Source organism: Lactuca virosa, chromosome 4 (assembly GCF_052849685.1).
Source record: "Lactuca virosa cultivar CGN04683 chromosome 4, Lactuca_virosa_CGN04683_v6, whole genome shotgun sequence".
NCBI lineage: Eukaryota > Viridiplantae > Streptophyta > Magnoliopsida > Asterales > Asteraceae > Lactuca > Lactuca virosa.
In genome coordinates, this window is record NC_136429.1 from 2,979,525 (window position 1) to 2,999,911 (window position 20,387).

Consider the following 20,387-nt stretch of genomic DNA (forward strand, 5'->3'; position numbering starts at 1 on the left):
AATTAGAAAATGCATGTAGAGCTTTTGCTTTGGTAGGTTTGAAATGAAAACAGTGAGTTAGTGTCCCATTAAGATATCGAAGAATGCATTTGACAGCTTGCCAATGGCGATTTGTGGGAGAGTGCATGAATTGGCAGACACGGTTGACCGAATAAGCTATGTCGGGTCTTGTGATAGTTTCATATTGTAAAGAGCCTACAACTTGTCGATAAAGTTTCGGATCGGAGAAAGGATCACCATCTTTGATAAGGCGACTAGAAGGATCTACAGGGGTATCCATTGGTGCTGATAATGACATGTTGTTGCGATTAATGATATCCGTGACATATGACTGTTGTGATAGGGTGAGACCGGATTTAGACTTTTTAATTTGTAGCCCAAGAAAGAAATGTAGATCACCAAGATCTTTAAGTGAGAACATTTGATTGAGATTGGCTATGAATTTGTGTAACTGAAGATCATCGGTACATGTTACAATGAGGTCATCAACATACACCAAAACATAGATTTTGGAGGTTAGTATGATATGAACAAAGAGCGACGTGTCAGATTGACAAGCTCTAGAACCATTTGACACAAGATAAGTTTTTAGATTTGTGAACCAAGCTCTTGGGTCATGTTTGAGGCCATACAACTCCTTGTGTAGTCGACATACATAACCAGGTCGATTTTTATCTTCAAACCCCTTTGGTTGCTTCATGAATACCTCCTCTGACAGGTCACCAGTGAGAAAAGCGTTATTGATATCCAATTGCCTAATCTGCCATCCCTGTGAAAGAGAAATCGAGAGAACCAATCGTATTGTGGTTGGTTTGATAATAGGGCTAAATGTGTCAAAGTAATCAACACCAGCCTCTTGAATGAATCCTTGAGCCACTAATCGTGCCTTATACCTTTCAATCGTGCCATCTAATTGCCTTTTGACCCTGTAAATCCACTTACAACCAACAATATTATAGTTAATGGGACAAGGAACTAAAGACCAAGTGTTATTTTTCATGAGGGCATCATATTCTGCTGTCATTGCGTCATGCCAACATTTGTGCTTAATTGCTTGTGAAAAATTACTAGGTTCGAGGGTTGAAGTGGATGAAAGAACGGCATTGAAGGTTTTCGGTTTTAGAGAATTGGTGTGAGCCCTAGTAACCATTTGATGTTGTGAATTTTCAGAAGGATGAAATATGGAAGTGTTGTTGCGAGCTCTTGAGAATACAAACAATTTTGGAAATGATGGAGACGGTGGGGCGTAAGAAATGGGTGTTAGGTTTAGAGGTGAATCAGATGGATTAATGTAACATCCCAAAATTCAGGGCCAAAAATTTCATTTTTAAATAAGTTATTATAAAACCAACAGCATAAGAAAACATCCATAATATCATGACATGTCAAAACCAAAGTAGAAATAATCAAAAAGTATTATCATGAAACCATATCAGAGTAAAATCCCAAGGATCTCATGTGCGGAAAACATAGTGTGATGCGCTACGACCAAGCCGGCTCCTTTCCTTTGAAATGAAGTACCTGAAACCAAAATTGTAAACCGTAAGCACGAAGCTTAGTGAGTTCCCCCATCATACCACATACCATACAACCACGTAGCATACATACTGTCGGGCAATTCTGGGGTGCCCGACCTACCCATGTCAAGCCATTCTGGGGTGCTGACTACCCGTGTCAAGCAGTTTTGGGGTGCTGACCTACCCTCCGGTCTATCTCAACCGGCAACAGGGACTATTTCACCCCCTACTACTATCAAATCATAATCATACTATCATAATCATGCTGTCATAAGCATACTGTCGGAATCATACTATCAAGCATTCCTGGGGTACTGGCCTACCCTTCGGTCCTAACGACCGAGGCGAGGGACTATTCCCTCCTACTACCACTATCACATAAAGCATATCATACTGGCACATAAAGCACATCTAGTAATAACAACCTAGATAATTATCACACAGACAATCATCTAAAGACAATCCCTACTGGTGGGCCGGCATTGTGGCCGTAGACCCACCTCTACTGGAAGGTAACTCACCTCATAATGTTGAAGTCCCGTAGACATAACCCCACACTGCTGAAGTCCCGCAGACTCAACCCCAGCTGCTGGATGACAGATTCCCGAACTGTCAATCACAAAAATAACACCCAATTAATAATTGGGTTCCACTACATAACCATGAGTGCATTCTTTGGATAATTACTACATTACCCCAAGCTTGGCTTTATGCAAGCCCAAGGCCTAATCCATAGGCCCAAAGTCATCTAGGAATCAAAGCCCAACACATGGCCCAATTTTCCAAATTGGGCCCAGGCCTATACATGGTCTTATTCTAAGGCCCAACATCATATAATCATTAAGGCCCAAACTATGGCCCATCTATGGCCCAATTTTCCAAATTGGGCCCAAACCCCTTACATGGGCCTTACCCTAGGCCCATTAAATTATTCTAGTCCAATTGCTTGACTTTGGATGGCCCATTAGTAACCCAATCATCAAGGCCCAATAGAAAGGCCCAACTTAAGGCCCAAGTGAAATTAGGGTTTCACATAAAGTGATGATTAGGGTTAAGTTTCCTACTTAACCCATTAAGGACTTAATCCACTAAGGACTTAATCCATTAAGTCCAATATTGCTAGATTAATCTTTGCCAATGATTATTATTTAATATTTCAAGCTATTAAATAATTCCCGTGTGTGTGTCCCGATTAATTCTCAAAATTAGGGTTTTATTGGCATTAGGGTTTTCCAAACCCTAATTTCCAACCCAAATACTAGCCCATTTATCAATTTGTGGGGCTTTTAGGTCAATTAGGGCTTTATTGGGCCTATTAGACCCACTAGAATATCATTAAGTCCATTAGGCTTTTATTTGGGTCAATTAGGGTCCATTAGAGCTTACAAGGCCCATTAGGGTTTCAAGCACCCCAAACGAATCAAACTCAACGAGGTAAGCACACCGCCACCCGACACGGCGGCCGGTGGCGGCAGCCACCACCCTAAGGTGCTGGTTTTCAATTTCTTTTCATTATATGTTTTTCTAATTACACCTTACAATGTCTTAACCCAAAAATAAACACACACTAACTAACATACACACACACCCAAGGTGGCACATGGTGGCAGTCACCACCTCACGGTGGTGGTGGTGGCCTTTTCATAATTTCCGGCCAAATAAAGTCACACACTACAACCGGAACACACACACTCACACGAACTTGCTTGCAAAGCGAACCCAACACCCACCTGTGGTGGGTGGCGACGGCAGCAGCACCCTAGCGGCAGCAATGGCGTGACAACGACGGTGGTAGGAAGCATATTGCAATAACAGCCACCACCTCACGGTGGTGGCGAGTCTCCTTGATTCCCTGCCCAACAACTTACGTCCACAAATCACCAAGTCGTCGCAAGCTCGACCTGGTAACGCACTCCGATCTCAGCCACTTCTCGTGGTGGCGCAAGGTAGTAGAGAAGGAGCACCAGCCACAACAAAATAACGCCCGGTGACGAGATGGTATTCAACGAGAACGGCAGCGGCGCGACGTCAGAAAGTGGAACAGCGTCGTGGTGAGGCTTCGGTGGTCGGAGAAAGAGTAGGAGAAGAATGGCAGTGATGGCGCACGATAAGGAACGAATCACCGGCTCCCGACGTTCCTCACCCCTGCATCCGCGTCCAAGGCTCCAAGTTCGGTGGTACTCTTTCAGCTGTTCACGATGTCCGGTGGTGGTGGTTCGATAACTGGCGGCGCCGGAGGTGGAAAGGGGGTATAAGGGTGGCGGCTGCTAGGAGAGTTAGGGTTAGGGTTTAGGTAACCGGTAGTGTTTAACTTATATACCCACTACCATATAGTCTTATTGCCATAATGGCAAAAACAGTCCCCCTCTATAAAATTCTTTTCAGCTATGATCCAAAATTTACCATTTGACCCCTGCTTCCTGAATCCTTTACAATTGAAGTCCGAATTTTACCTTTTTAACCCTGACCAACCAAAAACCCTTCAACTTAAGTCCTCATAATTACCATGCAGCCCCTCCTCTACAATTATTTTCAAATGAGGTCCATAATTAACTCTTTAGCCCCCCCCCCCCGAGTAATCCAACTTATGACATTTGGCTTCCCAAAACCAACACCTTGCTATACAATTATAAATTTTAGGGCTACGATTTGTTCATTAATTAATTTATTTATCTAATAAATAAACAGAGTGTTACAATTAATGATTGGGCTATTGAGGTCCTTTGGTGGGCTTGACTGAGTAATAGGAGATGGAGACGGAGAAACTGGTGTTGGGCTAACGGAAGATTGAATTTCGGGCTCATTTGTATTTGTGATAATGGTAGGAGAATTTTCTGAATTTGGTGGACTAGGCTGAGTGTCGATATGAGCTGGAAGTATAAAAGGAAATGTGTCTTCATAAAAAAATGACATGTCTGGAAATATATATTTTTGACGTGGGTTCATGATAACAAATGTACCCTTTGTGAGATGCACTATAGCCAAGAAAGATGCATGGTTTTGACCGAAAATCAATTTTGTGTGAGTTGTAAGGTCTCAAGTATGGGTAGCATAAACAACCAAAGGTTTTTAAGAATGCATAATCTGGAATTATGTGATATAGACGCTGATAGGGAGACCCATAAGATAGGATGGGAGTAATCGTTCTATTATTTAGATAAGTTGCGGTTTTGAACGCATGTTCCCACAAAGGTTTAGATAAGGAAGATTGAGCTAGTAATGTTAGGCCTTTTTCTACAATAATTCTATTTATCCTTTCAATGCGCCATTTTGTTCTTGAATGTGAGGACATGACACTCGATGAAGGATACCATGATCATTTAATAACTTGGATATATTCTGGTATTCCCCTCCCCAGTCAGTTTGGATGCTTTTTATATCACAAGAGAATTGAGTTTTGACCATTTTTCTAAACTCAAGAAACGTTAAGTAGGCTTGAGATTTTTTGGAAAAAATACACCCACACAAACTTAGAATAATCATCCATAAATAACACAAAATATCGATTGTCATTCAATGAAAAAACCGGTGACGTGCCCCAAACATCAGAATAAATTAATTTAAATGGTTTTGAAAAAAATAACATGAGAGGTTGTAAGATGCAACTTATGACTCTTTCCTAACTGACAAGAATTACAAACATTAGGAAACTTATTTGATGAAACTGGAAGATTAAATGTTGAAACCAAACGACGAAGAATGGGCTCATGTGGATGAGCAAGTCTCTTATGCCATCCATGCAAGGAAATACGACTGGTATGGAAAGCTTTTGGTGATAAATGAAGACTTGGATGTGGGAGTCGGTATAATACTTCATGTTTATCCCCTTGGAGTAGAGTTTGTCCCTGAAACGTCTTAACAGAACAAGATGTAGACCAAAATTCCATGTAAACATTGTTGGCATCTGTTAATTTTGAAACACTAAGCAAGTTTTTAGTAAGTACAAGGAAAATAAGCACATTAGGCAATTTGAGATTAGACAAAGAAAATGAACCAACATGAGAAATAGACAAATGGTTACCATTGCCCACTTGAAGCTTGTCATCTCCTGTGTAAGGATCTGTAATATTGAGTTTGTTTAGGCCAGGAGATACATGATCCGTTGCTCCAGTGTCGAAGTACCAGGATGGATCAACAACAGTTGATGGACTGTGCTGTTGGGCTGAGTGAGCTTGGCATGGATTGTTGCATGGATTAGATTTCCTTGATGGGAAATCAGTTTGATTGCCTCTTTTCCAGCAGTGATTGCCTCATGGCATATTTTGCTATATAGTTGACAAACAAGTCGCCGTTTATGTGGATCTAAGTTGCGAGGAGAAGAAGATGAATTGGAGGTATTGCCAGTAGAACCGTGTTGATGTCGAGGGTTGGAGCGGTTTACTGTGAGAGCAGTAGCAGTGGCATTGGTTTGGGTCACTGAAGCAAGGCGAAGGTGCTCTTGTTAAATTCTGGCTTCTTCCTGCAATAAAAGACCTACAAGATCATCAACAGTTAGAGCCTCTGATTTCATCATGAAGGATGTTATGAAAGCTCCATATGATGAATCTAGTCCATTTAGGATATATGCAATTAAATCCTCATCATGAACTGGATGAAGATTCTCAGCTAGTGAATCAGAAATTGATCGTTTCTTTTCGATGTACTCAAGCATGGTTATAGACCCCTTAGCTAGAGTATGCCATTGGACTTTTAATTGCATCCGAGTTACCCTAGTTTGGGCTTGAAATAGCTTTTTGATGGTTTGTCATGCTTCCTGTGAGGATTTGGAGCGGGCCACAAGAGCTGAAGCATTATCAGTCATCGTGGATTTGAGCCATAGTAACACAAAACGGTCACGTTTCTTCCAGACAACATACTCTGGATTTGGTGTTGTGGTGGCAACAACGGCGACAACAACGGGAAAGGTGTCGGTGGTTGGGGCCGCTGCAACAGCAGGAATCTCAATGATTTGAGATGGAGGGTTAGGGTTTAAGACATATGCCTCCAAATCGAAGGTCTCTAGTGTTGAAACAATTGTAGTGCACCAGAGAGAGTAATTTGTACGGTCAAGTTTGATGGTGATCGTCGGTATTTGAAAGTTTAGGGTGGAGGCGTTGGTGGTGGTTGCCAAGGTGAGTAGCGTTGAAGACGAATTCACCATTTCAGCTAAGTGAAGAGACGAGAAGAGAGAAAATTGATGGATCGAATGAGCTAGTGCTATGATACCATATAGTAAAGTGAATTGAACCGTATCTTGATGTACATGTATACAGAGTTTAAATACAAGAGGAATAGAATTGGATATGAGATATTCTCTCCTATTCCGATGCTAATGCTATTGACTAAGACTTTATCAAATGTGATAATATACACGTTTATTATATACACTTTTATTTTACTAGTGTTATTAAGGTAAGTTTGCCGCACATTATGATTGCATCGCACCTTCTCTTTTTTTCTTTCTTTTTTAATTATTATTAAATCATATATATATATATATATATATATATATATATATATATATATATATAATTTATAAAAAAAATCATGGTTTTTAATTCCCTATAAATAGAGTATAATATTGATATATTGTTTATATATATATTTAAAATTAAATAAAAATGTGGTAATATATGATATGACATCCAACAGTTTTGTGAGATAAATGAAAAATAAAATAGTGATAACATAGCAGTGCAAAAATATGGTATAACACGCGACACAAATAAAAGCACAAGACATACACCTAGTAACCCACCAACACACTAAGGCCATGCGTAATGCTCTCCACGAGCAAAGGTCATGGAGAACTTCCAAATCAGCAATCATGAACCACACAAACAACCGGGGTACTCTCCACGACCATGAAGAGAAAGAAAGAAGAGTCAGGGAAGAAAAAGTCTGAGAGAGGAGAAGAGAATGATTGGGCGTTCTCATTCGTCCTACCCACCACAACCGACAACAAAGACGAAGGATAACGGTGTATAAGTGTGGTGTGCACGAACCACTCTCGTTGCCACGTTAACCACAAAGCTTCTCGTGCTCGGTATACCGGAGGGTTTAACATGGTCACGAAAAAATTTCAATCAGCACCACACAAACATAGGTGACTTGAGAGACATTCAAAATGAGATAAATGAAAAAATACCCTCGCAAAGTTTAGACATCTACGAAAAAAAAATAAATAAATAATAACACCACCTGTTTTTGACAAACTCAAATGTTTTTGTGTCGATATCTATAATTATAAAAAAGATTTAGGAAAAGAGTTAAAAATCTTACAAGTGACGCGCGTGATACGGTGAGCACACAACATTCTACAGTCGTCTAGAATATAACACCCGACCCCGATGACAAATATCAGCCAGATCTAGAACGCTCTAGAACGCAATTCTCCTTCCATTAGATTATAAACTTGTGGTATAAATAAACATCGATCTGTACCAAATATGTTCACGACATCAGAATTGTACGCATCAAATTCAGTAAAATACTTACAGATTTCATCATTTTCATTGCGACTAGCGGTAATCGACGATGAACGGCGGTCCGTTTTTCAGAAACTACTCCATTCAAAAACCATCACGATCTGTGCCAGTCCAGCAAACACAACACAGATCATCGCCGAAGGTGGTTTCTGTGCCAGTTCACTTCATTTCATCTGAGCAACCACGAACTACATTATCGATGTTAAAGGATTCGGCGGCGCTTAAGATCCAAAAAGTGGTCAGAGGGTATATTGTGAGAAAGAGCGTGAAGAATGTCGCGTCAATTAGAAACGAGGTTAGTGAAATCGAACGGAGGATTAACGATATCGAAGTTATTGATTTGATTCGTAGAGATGCAAAGGAGCGGTTGAGGGTGAACGAAACCCTAATGTCTTTGCTTTTCAAATTGGATTCGATTCGTGGTGTTGATTGTGGCGTTAGGCTTTTGAGGAAAGCGGTTACCAGTAAGGCAATCGCGCTGCAGGAGAAGGTGGACTCGATTGCGCAGGCTGATCAACAAAGCCTAGATTCACTTAACTACTCTGGCGAAATTGACATTAACAACGTCTGTAGAAGTACCTCCGAACAGATCACAGAAACCTCCGGTGACACTGGCAATTCGCAATCCGTAGAGGATGATGTCGTAAAGGAGATGGTTGAGAATTACAATCCTGTGGAAATTGCAGCAGATTTGAGGGAAATTGAGGAAGAGGATCATACATCCATTGCAGGTTCAATGGAAGTAGAGAAAGTCCATAAGGAAGGCGACGGAGGAAATGGTGATAAGGGGAAGAGGGAAGTCATGGAGAAGTTGATGGCTGATAATGAGAAGATGATGAAACTCATGATACAGATTTCCGAGAGGAACGAAATGCAGACACGGATGATCAACTCGTTAAGTCGAAGGGTGGAGCAGTTGGAGGAGGCATTTAGGACTGACAAGCTGAAGAGGAAGAAGAAGAAAACACGTGCTGCTTTAAGGAGGCTGGATAAAGATAATTTCTCCATTTGAGTTGGACATGTTAATGTTTATGAAGAATTTGTCTGATTTGTAATATCATTTTTACAAGTTTTTGGTCTTCAAATAAAGTTTTTATTTCAGTTTGACAGTACACGTCAATTTGGTTGATGTATGTTATGTTAAGAATCATTTCATTTAGGCTAAGGCTAGAGGGAGTGGTAACACTTCTAACCACCACGTCATTTTTTTTTACCTGTTATGTCATTTTTTTGTTTTAGCATCTAAATCTTAGCATTTGATAAGGAATGGTAACAATCCTAGTACTTTTTTTTTCTTTTTCAAAATTTATTAAATTATATAGATTTTTCAAAACAAAAACGATTAATATTAAATAATTTTATTTTTTAAACCACAAACAATTAATATCAAATAAATTATATTTTTTAAAACGTGAACATTTCATATTTAATTAAAAAAAAAAGTTACAATAAGGTTTTTCAGGGGGGTTTTGTGTTAATTTTAGAAATTTATATTGTAAAGAAATTGTAGGTTGGGGTCTAATCTGTCATAAGGCTAAAATCGAAGGACCAAAACTGCCAAATTGTGATTTCTATGTCTTCTTCCCCGTTTGTCTGGTTAAAAAGAACAACCAAAGCAACGCAGCAAATCTACAAAAATGGAGGTTTACTTTCACACCGTCGAAGCTTGTGTTATTTTTATTAAAGAAAAAAATGAAAAGTGAAGCCAGCCAAGCCAATCACAGCCCTTTCTTTCTTCTTTCTCTTTCTCTTTCATCTCGCCAAGATTGCAACGAGAAGCATTTAACGACCCCCCTAGCGAGCGCTAGGGGCGGTGTTCCAGAGCCCATAGCAAGCGTAACGAATACCCATAGCGAATCCACTCCGATTAGTCTTAGAGGAAAACACATGAGAACCCGGAACCCGAAGGTTGGATGTTCATCAATCGGGTTAAACCGCTTGCTTGCCAACCTAACCCATCTAAATATGAGAAAATTACAACTTTAGTTATTTTTTACTAATTATTTTCTACTAAATAGTCAAAAATTAGTAGCTAAAATAGACAACCAATCAGGATAATTATGGACAAATATAGTTCTATGAAGAAACCTACCGTTTGGTGTTTAAATGAACTACGGTTTGAGGGCATTCAACTATAGTTTTGGAGCATGTTTACTCTTTGATGGTCTATCAATACGGCATTCAGCTATAGTTTTGGAGCATGTTTACTCTTTGATGGTCTATTAATAAAGAATATGTAAAGTTGAAAATTTCCATTTAGGTTATTTTTCATTATTTGAATCTATAGAAACACTCTTAATGGCGGTTCCAAACAACAATCTGGTATTTCTCGTATTCTTTCGGGTTTTTCTTTATTATTATTATTTTTTAATGCTTACAGTTTTTTATAAAATCTACTAGCATTTGATACATTTTTTTTTGCAAAAAAAGAAAAAAAAAAAGTTACGGAAACCGTAGGTATGGTATGCCACCTACGGTGTACAAGTTGTTAATGCACAAATTGTGTATTATCAGGTTGTACACCGTAGGTGGCATACCACACCTACGGTTTCCGTTTTCTATGTTTTTTTTTATTTGTTTCAAACTTGTATAGTGATATAGTTGTATGTAAAGGTAAGTTTTTTGGATTGATTTCTTAGTTTGATCAAAAAAATAATTAAAAGTTCAAAGTGAAACAGTAGTTATCGAAGGAAACAATATTTTTTAGGACACTGATATGTGGATATTCAATCATGTATTTTGTGCATATTCCTAATATTTTTAGCTATAATTGTGCTTATTTTAGGACAAATGGTACTTATTATGCTTGAAATTTGTTTTGTAGTAGCAAAGACCTGCTCGGATGAAAAGGAAGCAAATGAGGAGCTGAAAGCAGGAAAGAGTCGGCGGAGACAATTGAAGGCGAAAGAGTCAAGATTTCTGAAGCCCACGGCATAGGGATTTCCTTCCACGCCGTGGTGATTAGAAGATTCGCGACCAACGATGATGACTTGGAGATACGCGTGGAAAAAGATCGCCACGCCATGAAGCCCTTCTGCCATGGCGTGGGAGTCAGATTTAAGGAAAGTATAAATATTTGGTTTTAGGTCGAAAACAGAGACTTTTAACCGATTTTATGGAGAATGATTGCGACAAAAACCCTCTGGAAAGTGTATTGAAGTTCTGAAAACGATTGTAGCTTAATAGTTGAAGAGATCGAGAAGAAAACAACATTGATCTATTCGTTTTGCTAGCTTTAATCATGTCTAGTCGTATTTACATTGATTTAGTGTGTTTTTCTATTATGATGAGAGGCTAAAAACCTTTTACTTTCGTTGGTGAAGAGGAACTCTTTGAACAATGTGTTGATGTCGTTTATGATTAATTATTATTGGTTTTTCTAGTGTTGATAAATCGAAACCTTACATGTTTTAGTTCTAGTCTTTGATTGCCTTGATATAAGTTTAGTGTAGTAGATGATCATTCTATTTGCATGAACTTGATTTCCTAGTGGTTTATGATCATTAAATTGTTAGAGCTAGGGTTGAACAAATCTTAGATTAGGTAATTAAAGGTAGTAAATTTAACTGTGTTAGAGAGCATAATTGATCCATAATTTGTGTTTGGTTGCTTGACTTGATCATAAGAAAGTAACTATTAGATTTATCGTACATAGCCAAATTCATCTTAATATCGATTTCGTGTTTACTTATGTTTAATCATAACATAGTAGTCATAAATTGGTAATAACTAGGTATTTGATCATAATAACTAGTTTCATAATAATTTGGTAACCAATAATAGTAATTTAATAAGAAATCAACCATAGGAAAAAGAGGGGATTTGGATCTAATGAAAGTATTTTTTTAATATTGAATTTGCTTAATTTAGTTGTTTGATTTAAGTTCTTCTGACCTTGCAAAATCAATAAAACCCACATTTTAAGTTTGTTTTTCAGTTTAGCTTTTAGTAATTATTCTATTAATTAAATTGTGTTCCCTGTGTTCGACATCCGACTTACCTAAGCTATTATATAATCCAACTATGTACACTGTCAATAGGTGCATAAATTAGTTAAGTAGTTAGGTTTATAAGGTATTTTTGCACACATCAAGTTTTTGGCGCCATTGTCGGGGACAGCTTATTTGATTTTTAGTTTAATTACTTTAGTTATTCGATCCTTTTGTGGGATAAAAACCGCAAAAAGTTATTTTTCTGCATTATTTAAATTTTTTTGTTAGTCCAGTAGCCACGTTGTGGTCACTAAACATTCAGTTTTATTTTTATATGTTTTACGCGTTTTGTTTTTATTTTGTTTCAAATTCAGTGATATATGACCCGAGGATCCAAAACTCCAATAGTTCCACCACTTGAAGATTCTAAATTGGATTTCTACAAGATGAAAAACAAGAAGGTTCGTGAGTTGAGTAGCACCTTTGAATTTGACAAATTCGAACACTTTGAGAAGACTCCAAGAAAGAAAGGAACCGGATACTAGCCAGAAACCGAAGACGATGCAGAGGACGACATCCAGAGTGAAGTAGAAGAGATAACGGACATAGCAGATCTGACAATGGAAGAGTACAAGAAGCGGATGCGTGATAACAATTCGGGTCTTGTGCAACCAGAAATTCCAAACACCGGCAATTTTGAACTCAATGAGCATATTTGGCTATGCTTAAGGATATCCCATTCTACAGGAAAGATCATGAAGATGCTTACAAGCATATTGACGAATTGAACAACATCACAAACTACTTTAATGTTCCCAATGTTCCTAGTGAAACAGTGTTGTTATGTATGCTTCCAGTGACTTTTAAGGGAGCGACAAAGGGGCTTAAAGCACTTCCATCCGGAGCCATCACCACATGGGCTCAACTTCGTGAAGAGTTCATCCAACAATTTAGTCTACCATCCAAGGTTGCGAAATTGAATAAGAATATAGCCAACTTCAAACAAAAAGGTGGAGAGTTTTTATATGAAGCATGGGAAAGATATAAGGGGTTACTTCAAAATTGCCCACAACACGACCTCAATGTAAAACACAAAGTATCAATCTTTTATGACGGGGTGAACGTGGCCACTAGACAGCTCCTTGACTCTCAAGGACTGCTAACGAATAAGGATTCGACAACGATTAAACAGCTAATTGAGGAATTTTCCAAACACTCAAGGGAGTATCACAATCCTCGAGAAGATAATACTAGCGGATACAATGATGGAAATGGAGCTTCGGAAGATTTGGTTGCGGTTATGTAAAAGTTAGAATCAATGGACCGAAGGATGACCAAAATGGATCAATCCATCCATGCAATTCAAGTTGGATGTGATAATTATGGTGTAACACATTTAACCAAGGATTGTGACCTCGACGATAAAGGAAATTGGAAGGTTCAAGTATGTTATTTGAGTGGGGACAAGTACGATGAATATTGGAGGAAACCGAAGAATGAGTGGTTGCCATACGTGTAACAACCCAAAAATTCAAGTAAAAATTTTTATTCAATAATTAGAAATTCAACCATATTTGTTTTTCCAAAATCCCATTACATAATTTTATTTTCCAAAAGATCAGAGTATCTAAAACATAAGTGCGGAAATACTGGAGAGTGTGTGTTGCGTCATCAAGTCGGGCCATTGCCCTTGGAACCAGAAGTACCTGAAACACCCAACAAAACTGTAAGCACACGCTTAGTGAGTTTCCCAAAACACACAAAACATATAACCACATAATGCCATGCACATACACATATAAATTTGCCATGGACTCCCTCCATGGTATTCAACTGGGATGTCATGGGCTACCCCATGGTCTTACATCCAAGGGCCATAGGCGCCCCCTCATGGTCTTACCAAGTGTCATGGGCTCCCCCCATGGTCTTCACATAAGTCCATACATACCAACAACAAAACCATTGCATATTCAACTATTGAAACCTCATATCAGATAATGGGTCGGCATTGGTGCCTTCGACCCATTGGTATAGTGAGAAGACTCACCTCAGTCTGTTGAACACAATAGTTGCTCGACTACCAGCCCAAACTCTCACACCGAACAGATATAAAAATCACCCTAATTAGGATTATAACTCATCCTAATCAAAGAGCCCAGAATCCTAAGTCCAAGTCCCTCCAAAATGGCCCAAAAGTTACTCCTTCCTAATAGGCCTAACATCAAAGTCTAATTCTATATTGGGCCACAAGGCCTAATAGGCCCAACACACCAACATTGGTCCAAATAATAAATTCAAGCCCAAAAAACTAGCAAGTCCAGGCCCAAGCAATTACGGACCAAAGTCTCAAAAAGCCACCGAAGGCCCAAGGCCCACTGAGAGCGTACGCCCATTGTACCTCTTCTGTACGCTTAGCGTACTGGACTAAAGGGATGTACATGCAGCGTACTGTTGGATTAGGTGTCTAAGCCCATAACTATTTTGGTATGTACTTGACCCGATTGTGAGCATGGTCCTTTTGGGTTGCCTTCACCATAGCAACTGATAGGATGAATTAAGGAGAAAAAGGATTAATTATGATTTATTAATATATTATATGAATAATATATTAAAAGAGAAATCATATTGTTTAATTAATATTAGTCAAAAAGTAATAAGAATTAATTTTGTGGCTAAAAGACATTAATTAAATAAAGGGGACTAGAACTGTCAATTGTGTGATAGTTGAATATTGGGCTAATGGACTCCATAGAAGTTGGAGTGGACGAAATCTATGGGGAAACCCATTAGAATTCGTCCAAGGCCTCTAAGGAGGGAGTCTATGGGCTGCTTAGGGCCTAAGCAGTCAGATTAGGGTTTCCTGGTTGAAAACCCTAATAGCCTAAGTATAAAAGGAACCCCTTTAGGCCTCCAAAAACGTGTCCAACTCTTTAAGAGAAACCCTAGGATGTTTTTGGTGCCTCCTCCCTCTCTCCTAGGTCATCTTGTTGCTCATCGTGTTTGTGACTCCATTAGAGATGCAACATTTGAGGCACTAAGCTTTCAGAAGTCAAGATCAAGAAGGTTTTGAGATTGTTATTGCTATATAAAAATCAAGGTAAGATCTAAACCCTATTCTTATGTTAATATCGTTTATCATATGCTAGATCTAGGGTTTATGAGCTTTGGATGATTATTGCATGTATATTAGACAAACTAGATCCAAAGCTTTAGGGTTTGCATGTACACCATATGATTGATTTAGTGCTCAAAACCCATCAGTGGTATCAGAGCCTAGGTTGTTTGTTTGATGTATTTGATGCTTTCATAATTGTTCATGGATGAAAAACGCAAAAAATCACTTTCTGATGCCTGGACTCGCCAAGTCCATAGATGGACTAGCCGAGTTCACTGGGTACTCGACGAGTTCAGCCCTGACTCGACAAGTCTGAGGGTCAGACAGAGGGTTTTTCGGGTTTTTGAGCTGTTTTGGCTTGAGATAATTACCAAAAACGTTTTTTGTTGATAAAATCTAATTTTTATAAATTTGGAGTGATTATCCTTGCCAAAATAGAAGATAATTCTCAATTAATTAGATAATCATTGCCTTATATGATAAACTTGATTTATTTGGATTATTTGATTGGATTATCTTGCCATAAAATTGAATTAGGCCAAACTTAGATAATTACAAATTATTTGATTAATTAAATTATTTGTAATTTGATCTAGATAGTTTTGAAAAGTTTCAAAACTTGCCCTGAAGTTTAGGAATTTAAATTTTTTATTAAAAAGTTTAATTTTGAAATGTTTAAATTCCAATCCCTAAGGTTTTGAAAAGTTTCAAAACTTGCCCTCAAGTTTTGGAATTTAAAATTTTGATTAAAAGTTTAATTTTAAAATATTAAATTCTAAAACCCTAGTTTTGAAAAGTTCAAGTTACACCCTTATGGTTTTATTAAGTTAATTAAATGTATAATTAAAAGAGAGTTAATAAATCCATAATGATATGGTTTATATTTAATTGAATTAAAAGGTATAATTTATTAAATTAGACCACCTAGTATTTTAAAAATGTAAAATACACCCTTATACTATATATAAAATTAAAGGTCTAATATTATATATGTATGAGTAAAGAGTCAGTCTTACCGTTAGTAGGCCTCATTCACGAAGCTGGTCTCTAAGGGGTGTTTAAGGAAATTGCCTTTAAAATGGCGATTGAATGAGTATCCACTCTTACCCACCGCACTCTTAACTAGTGGAGGGTCGTTAGCTGAACGGGTAGAATAGGACACAACCTTCCATTATAAGTATAATGAAACACGAAGTAACTAAACGCTTTTATAAATTCCCAAATCTTAGTTACTTTAGGAAAAAGTGAATTTGATGCAATTCCATGGAATTACACTTTGTACCCTTGCCGAGACAATTAGTGGAGCGTGTGTGGTTAACCGGCACACTAAGTTGGGATTGGAATTGGTGGCAGAGGGTGACTCGATGTTTATCATAGATCGATGGAGCGTATGTGGTTAACCGGCACGTCGATTAGGTGACTGTAACATTGAGAGCACCATGTACATTCGCATGGTTATTCACACCTTATTTGTGATCCTCGGCATCCCAATCACAAATGAAGGGCATAATCGAGATTAAACATGCCATTGAAAAGTTCAATGAATCTCAAAAAGATCTAGGAGTTTCAATTCATTTAAAACTTAAACCTTCAATTTTCGTTTTTCATGGTGGAAATTGGTAAATCATTATTTACCTACCTTTAAATGTTTTGCAAATTGGATTACAGCATCCCTCTTCCAATTTGTAGAATATTGTGTTGGGTCCCAGCCTTAATATCTCATTTGGGTGTATTATTAAGGACTCGATCAGCTAACTTGAATTTTCTCCCGTTTTGTAGATGTCAAAGTCTGACAACTATGGTCTTCCTGAATCCATTAGGAAAAGTTTTCCACATGAAGATGATGTTCCACGATTAGATTGTGGAAATGGAAATCATGCTTCACTTCCTCCACCTCCTCATATAATTCTCCCTGACCCACGTGTTCGAAGACTTGAAAAGTTCAAGGTCACTCAAGCCCTATTGGTGAAAAGACACGAAGATGGAAAGTCGGTATGCGCTTATGTCTTGGATATGAAGTTGCATATTGATAGAATGGGAATGTTGGGTGTCGATGTCTCGGGGAAGTTGGTTGTTGACTTGGTTCTTCAGTCACTTCCCGAATCATATGGTAAGTTCGTTAGAGAGTACTATATGATGGACCACGACGTGACCCTCATTGATTTGACTTATTTGCTTATTGTTGCTGAATCAGAAATGATTTGGCGCACTAGTCGAGCAAACTTGTCTGGTAAATCAATATCCCATCCTTCTATGGGAAATGGCAACATTGAAAGTCCAGAAAAGTTTTCTCTTCACAAGAGAAAGGTTGAGTCTGAGATAGTCCCGTGTACCATTCCAGAAGAATCCATATGTTTCTACTGCCAAAAGAGGGGGCATTGGTTACGAAGCTGCACTGACTACTTGAGAGATCTAAGAGATGGAAGAGTCAAGATTTATGACTCTGGTTCAGGTAAAATCCACTATCTAACTCCATTAAGTTCATTTTTAGACTCTTAATACATGATGTGATAAGATTACATTTGGTGTTTGTAGTATTGAAGAAAAAGGAAGCTTAAAAGAAAGAAGTGAGTTGAATCTGGTCATGAAGAAATGGATTTCGATCGCATGATTCAAAGATCGGATTTTTTGAGCTGCTACTTTAGAGTTAGGACAGATTGCTAAATAATATTTACATAGTTTTCATTTGAAATCGCATTGTAAGGACAAGATTTTTCCGCAATAAAATAAATTTTGATTTGTCTTATTTATGTTTCCTTGCGATGGATTTTATGAAAATTGGTGTTTGAATGTTTCTATTGTTAGAAATATTGTGAATGGATTTGATTCTTAGTTATGTTATTTGTGGTAATGTCAGAAATTTACCAAATAAGGAAAGATTCTCATCGCCCTAGTTTCAATTGGACAGAAACTTGGAATCATGCAACTGGTATTGTATGATGAATGAGAAACTTCGTATTTGGGAAATTAAGACTAATTCCTTGTTCACATAAGTATGTGAGTCAAGTGATGGACTAGGAGATCTAGTACGCATTGTTGTGTACTAGGTCAAGTCCGCCACAAAGAACGATAAAATATTCGTCATGATTTGCTAAAAGATTAGTAAATATGGTTATACTTAAAAGTCTGAGTATGATTCTGAATCGTTGAAAAGGTTTCAATAAATAGCAGAACGAATAAGAAGAATCAATTAGGCAGAAAGATAAAAGTTTCTCCAATCTGAAAAGATGGGAGAGTACTTAAGTATCTATTTTATGATTAACTTGTTGATTTTGAAACCGTATCACAATTGATCCTCTAAGGACACCTTAGTACACTAGTATGGCTAAGAAGAGGAATCGGAAATTGTTGAAATGGTTAAATCAAAAAGTGAATCATACTTCGTTCCAAAATCAAATCTTAGAGTCGTACTCCAAGATTGTGATTTGAGTGACATCATCTTAATAAGGTTTATAACACACTCATCAAATGTGAAGTAGGAAAATGTTTTCTTGTTATTGGACGTTTGAAATTGGTAAGTTGTGATGTCTTGGATAAGACAAAGACCAACTAAGACCAATTGTGTGTAGTATTTCCCTTGATAAGGATCTACACTAACTCTTGAATATTTGTTTTGTCAAGAAGTGTTTCTTGACAAGAGAATATTATATGTCAAGAGGCCAGTGGGAGTCTAAATAATCTTGAAAAAGGTTCAAGAACTAATCGAGAGTAAACTTATTAAACACTAGCACACGACTTGAGGTTTGTAACCTATCGTGTTGACATATTCTTGATTTTGTGCCATTCCAGTAAAGTTACTTATGCATATGAGTTCTACGAGTTCTCAATTGACTGCATAAGGGCAAGCACCCTGATCAATGGAAAGTACATTGATAGGTAGGGTTGAGCTGCCAAATATCTTGGAAGCAATGGTAGGACCCTTGATGGCAAGAAATTAAGAATGAACAAGTTATGTCCATAAGAGTTTGGATTTTTCACAAACATTATCTTACAATTATGGTTATGACAAAATTCACATGGATAGGAACACATACACCATAAAATCTAAGTGTCATAAGGTTTCTCTCCTTCATGAAAATGATTGTGAGGAAACGCTTTCACTAAGAGAAGATTTTAAGGAGATAGCGATTGTGTAAATTGCATTCTCAGATTCGATTATGATGACGGCATCCCTCTTCGTAGTTAGAATTGTGAGATTTGGCAATTAGTTTAAACATCTAAGACTTATTGCTATAAGTGCTGAAATTGTTTAGACACACATATAAGCTATCTAAGGAAAGGTGTATTAGGTTGAGAAGCTTAGATAAAGGCTTATCGAAGCATATCGTATTAGAAATATGAACTTTGGAAGTCAATAAGTATTGCTCTCTAAGAAGTCCAAATGTTTTCTGAATACGTGACAAAGCTAGTGGGAGCATAAATGCTATGTTGGTATGGATATAATCATCATGTTAGTGGGAGCATGATTATTATTTTTAGTGTTGCAAGTTAGCAATGTTAATTATAGAAAACAAAAGGTTCACTTTGCAAAGTTTCAGGGGTTGAAAAGTTGTTTTGCTATAATTAAGGGAGAGAATATTATACTTCATTTCAAATCTAAAGGCTTAGATCGAGAAATTTTAATCAAATTTAGTCAAAGGACATATATGGATGTTATGTTGAAAAGATTCAACTTAAAAGGATTCTATATGTGGCTATATTATAGCAAGAAACTGGTAAAATATCACGTTTTTTCATTATGAATCGTGTCCCATACGCTTCGGGTATAGGATCGATTGCATATGTTGTAATATTCGACTGTTCTAAATTTTCCAAATGCCTAGGACATTAAGAGGGAAAAAGGACTAGAACCGGATTTGACTAAAATAATTAAACTGTCAAGGACAATCTAAGGTTCGCTAAGGATTGGTCACTTGTGAGCAGTTGGAAGTATAGTAATGAATTGACCATAATGACATTATTATGATTAGATATGATTCTATTAATAATGAGTTGTCATATGAAAAATATGGAAATGTTTCCATATTGGGAGTTGGACGTTAAGAATTTATCTCTAGATTAGAAACTTTTATGCAAGAAGGATGTTCAAAGGAATGTACTTTGAATGTGAGACTTCGTATCTATGGAATTGCCTTGTAGCAATCTCCAACAGAGAACTTTGTAATTTCATTGGAAAAGTCTTGGTGACTTTTGTGCAATAAGATTACAAAAGGATAATTGCATAAAATGTTAGAATCTAACATATTCTAATAGTGGCAAGAATTTGGTATTCTTACACTAATGATAAGGATTGGGAATTGTGAAATGAGTATCATTAGAAATGTGTTCAGTTGATATGTTTCACAAAGTAAGGACC

General features: G+C 37.5%; 1 protein-coding gene, 1 long non-coding RNA gene and 1 other non-coding gene across 3 annotated transcripts; 1 reads left to right on the forward strand and 2 right to left on the reverse strand.

The window, feature by feature from the left end:
* Window positions 1-5,051: 5,051 nt before the first annotated feature.
* Window positions 5,052-6,048, reverse strand: LOC145169149 (uncharacterized). The gene is made up of 2 exons (XR_013742331.1): window positions 5,539-6,048; window positions 5,052-5,421 (listed from the first exon to the last, which is right to left on the reverse strand). It is a non-coding gene; the product is annotated as an uncharacterized LOC145169149 (long non-coding RNA).
* A 1,985-nt stretch (window positions 6,049-8,033) lies between these two features.
* On the forward strand, window positions 8,034-8,996 carry LOC145168609 (uncharacterized). Its single transcript, XM_079087384.1, has one exon. The coding sequence runs from the start codon at window positions 8,034-8,036 to the stop codon at window positions 8,994-8,996; it is 963 nt and encodes a 320-aa protein (XP_078943510.1).
* Window positions 8,997-12,889: 3,893 nt separating this feature from the next.
* On the reverse strand, window positions 12,890-12,996 carry LOC145110186 (small nucleolar RNA R71). The gene has a single exon (XR_013709566.1). It is a non-coding gene; the product is annotated as a small nucleolar RNA R71 (small nucleolar RNA).
* Between the last annotated feature and the right edge of the window lie 7,391 nt (window positions 12,997-20,387).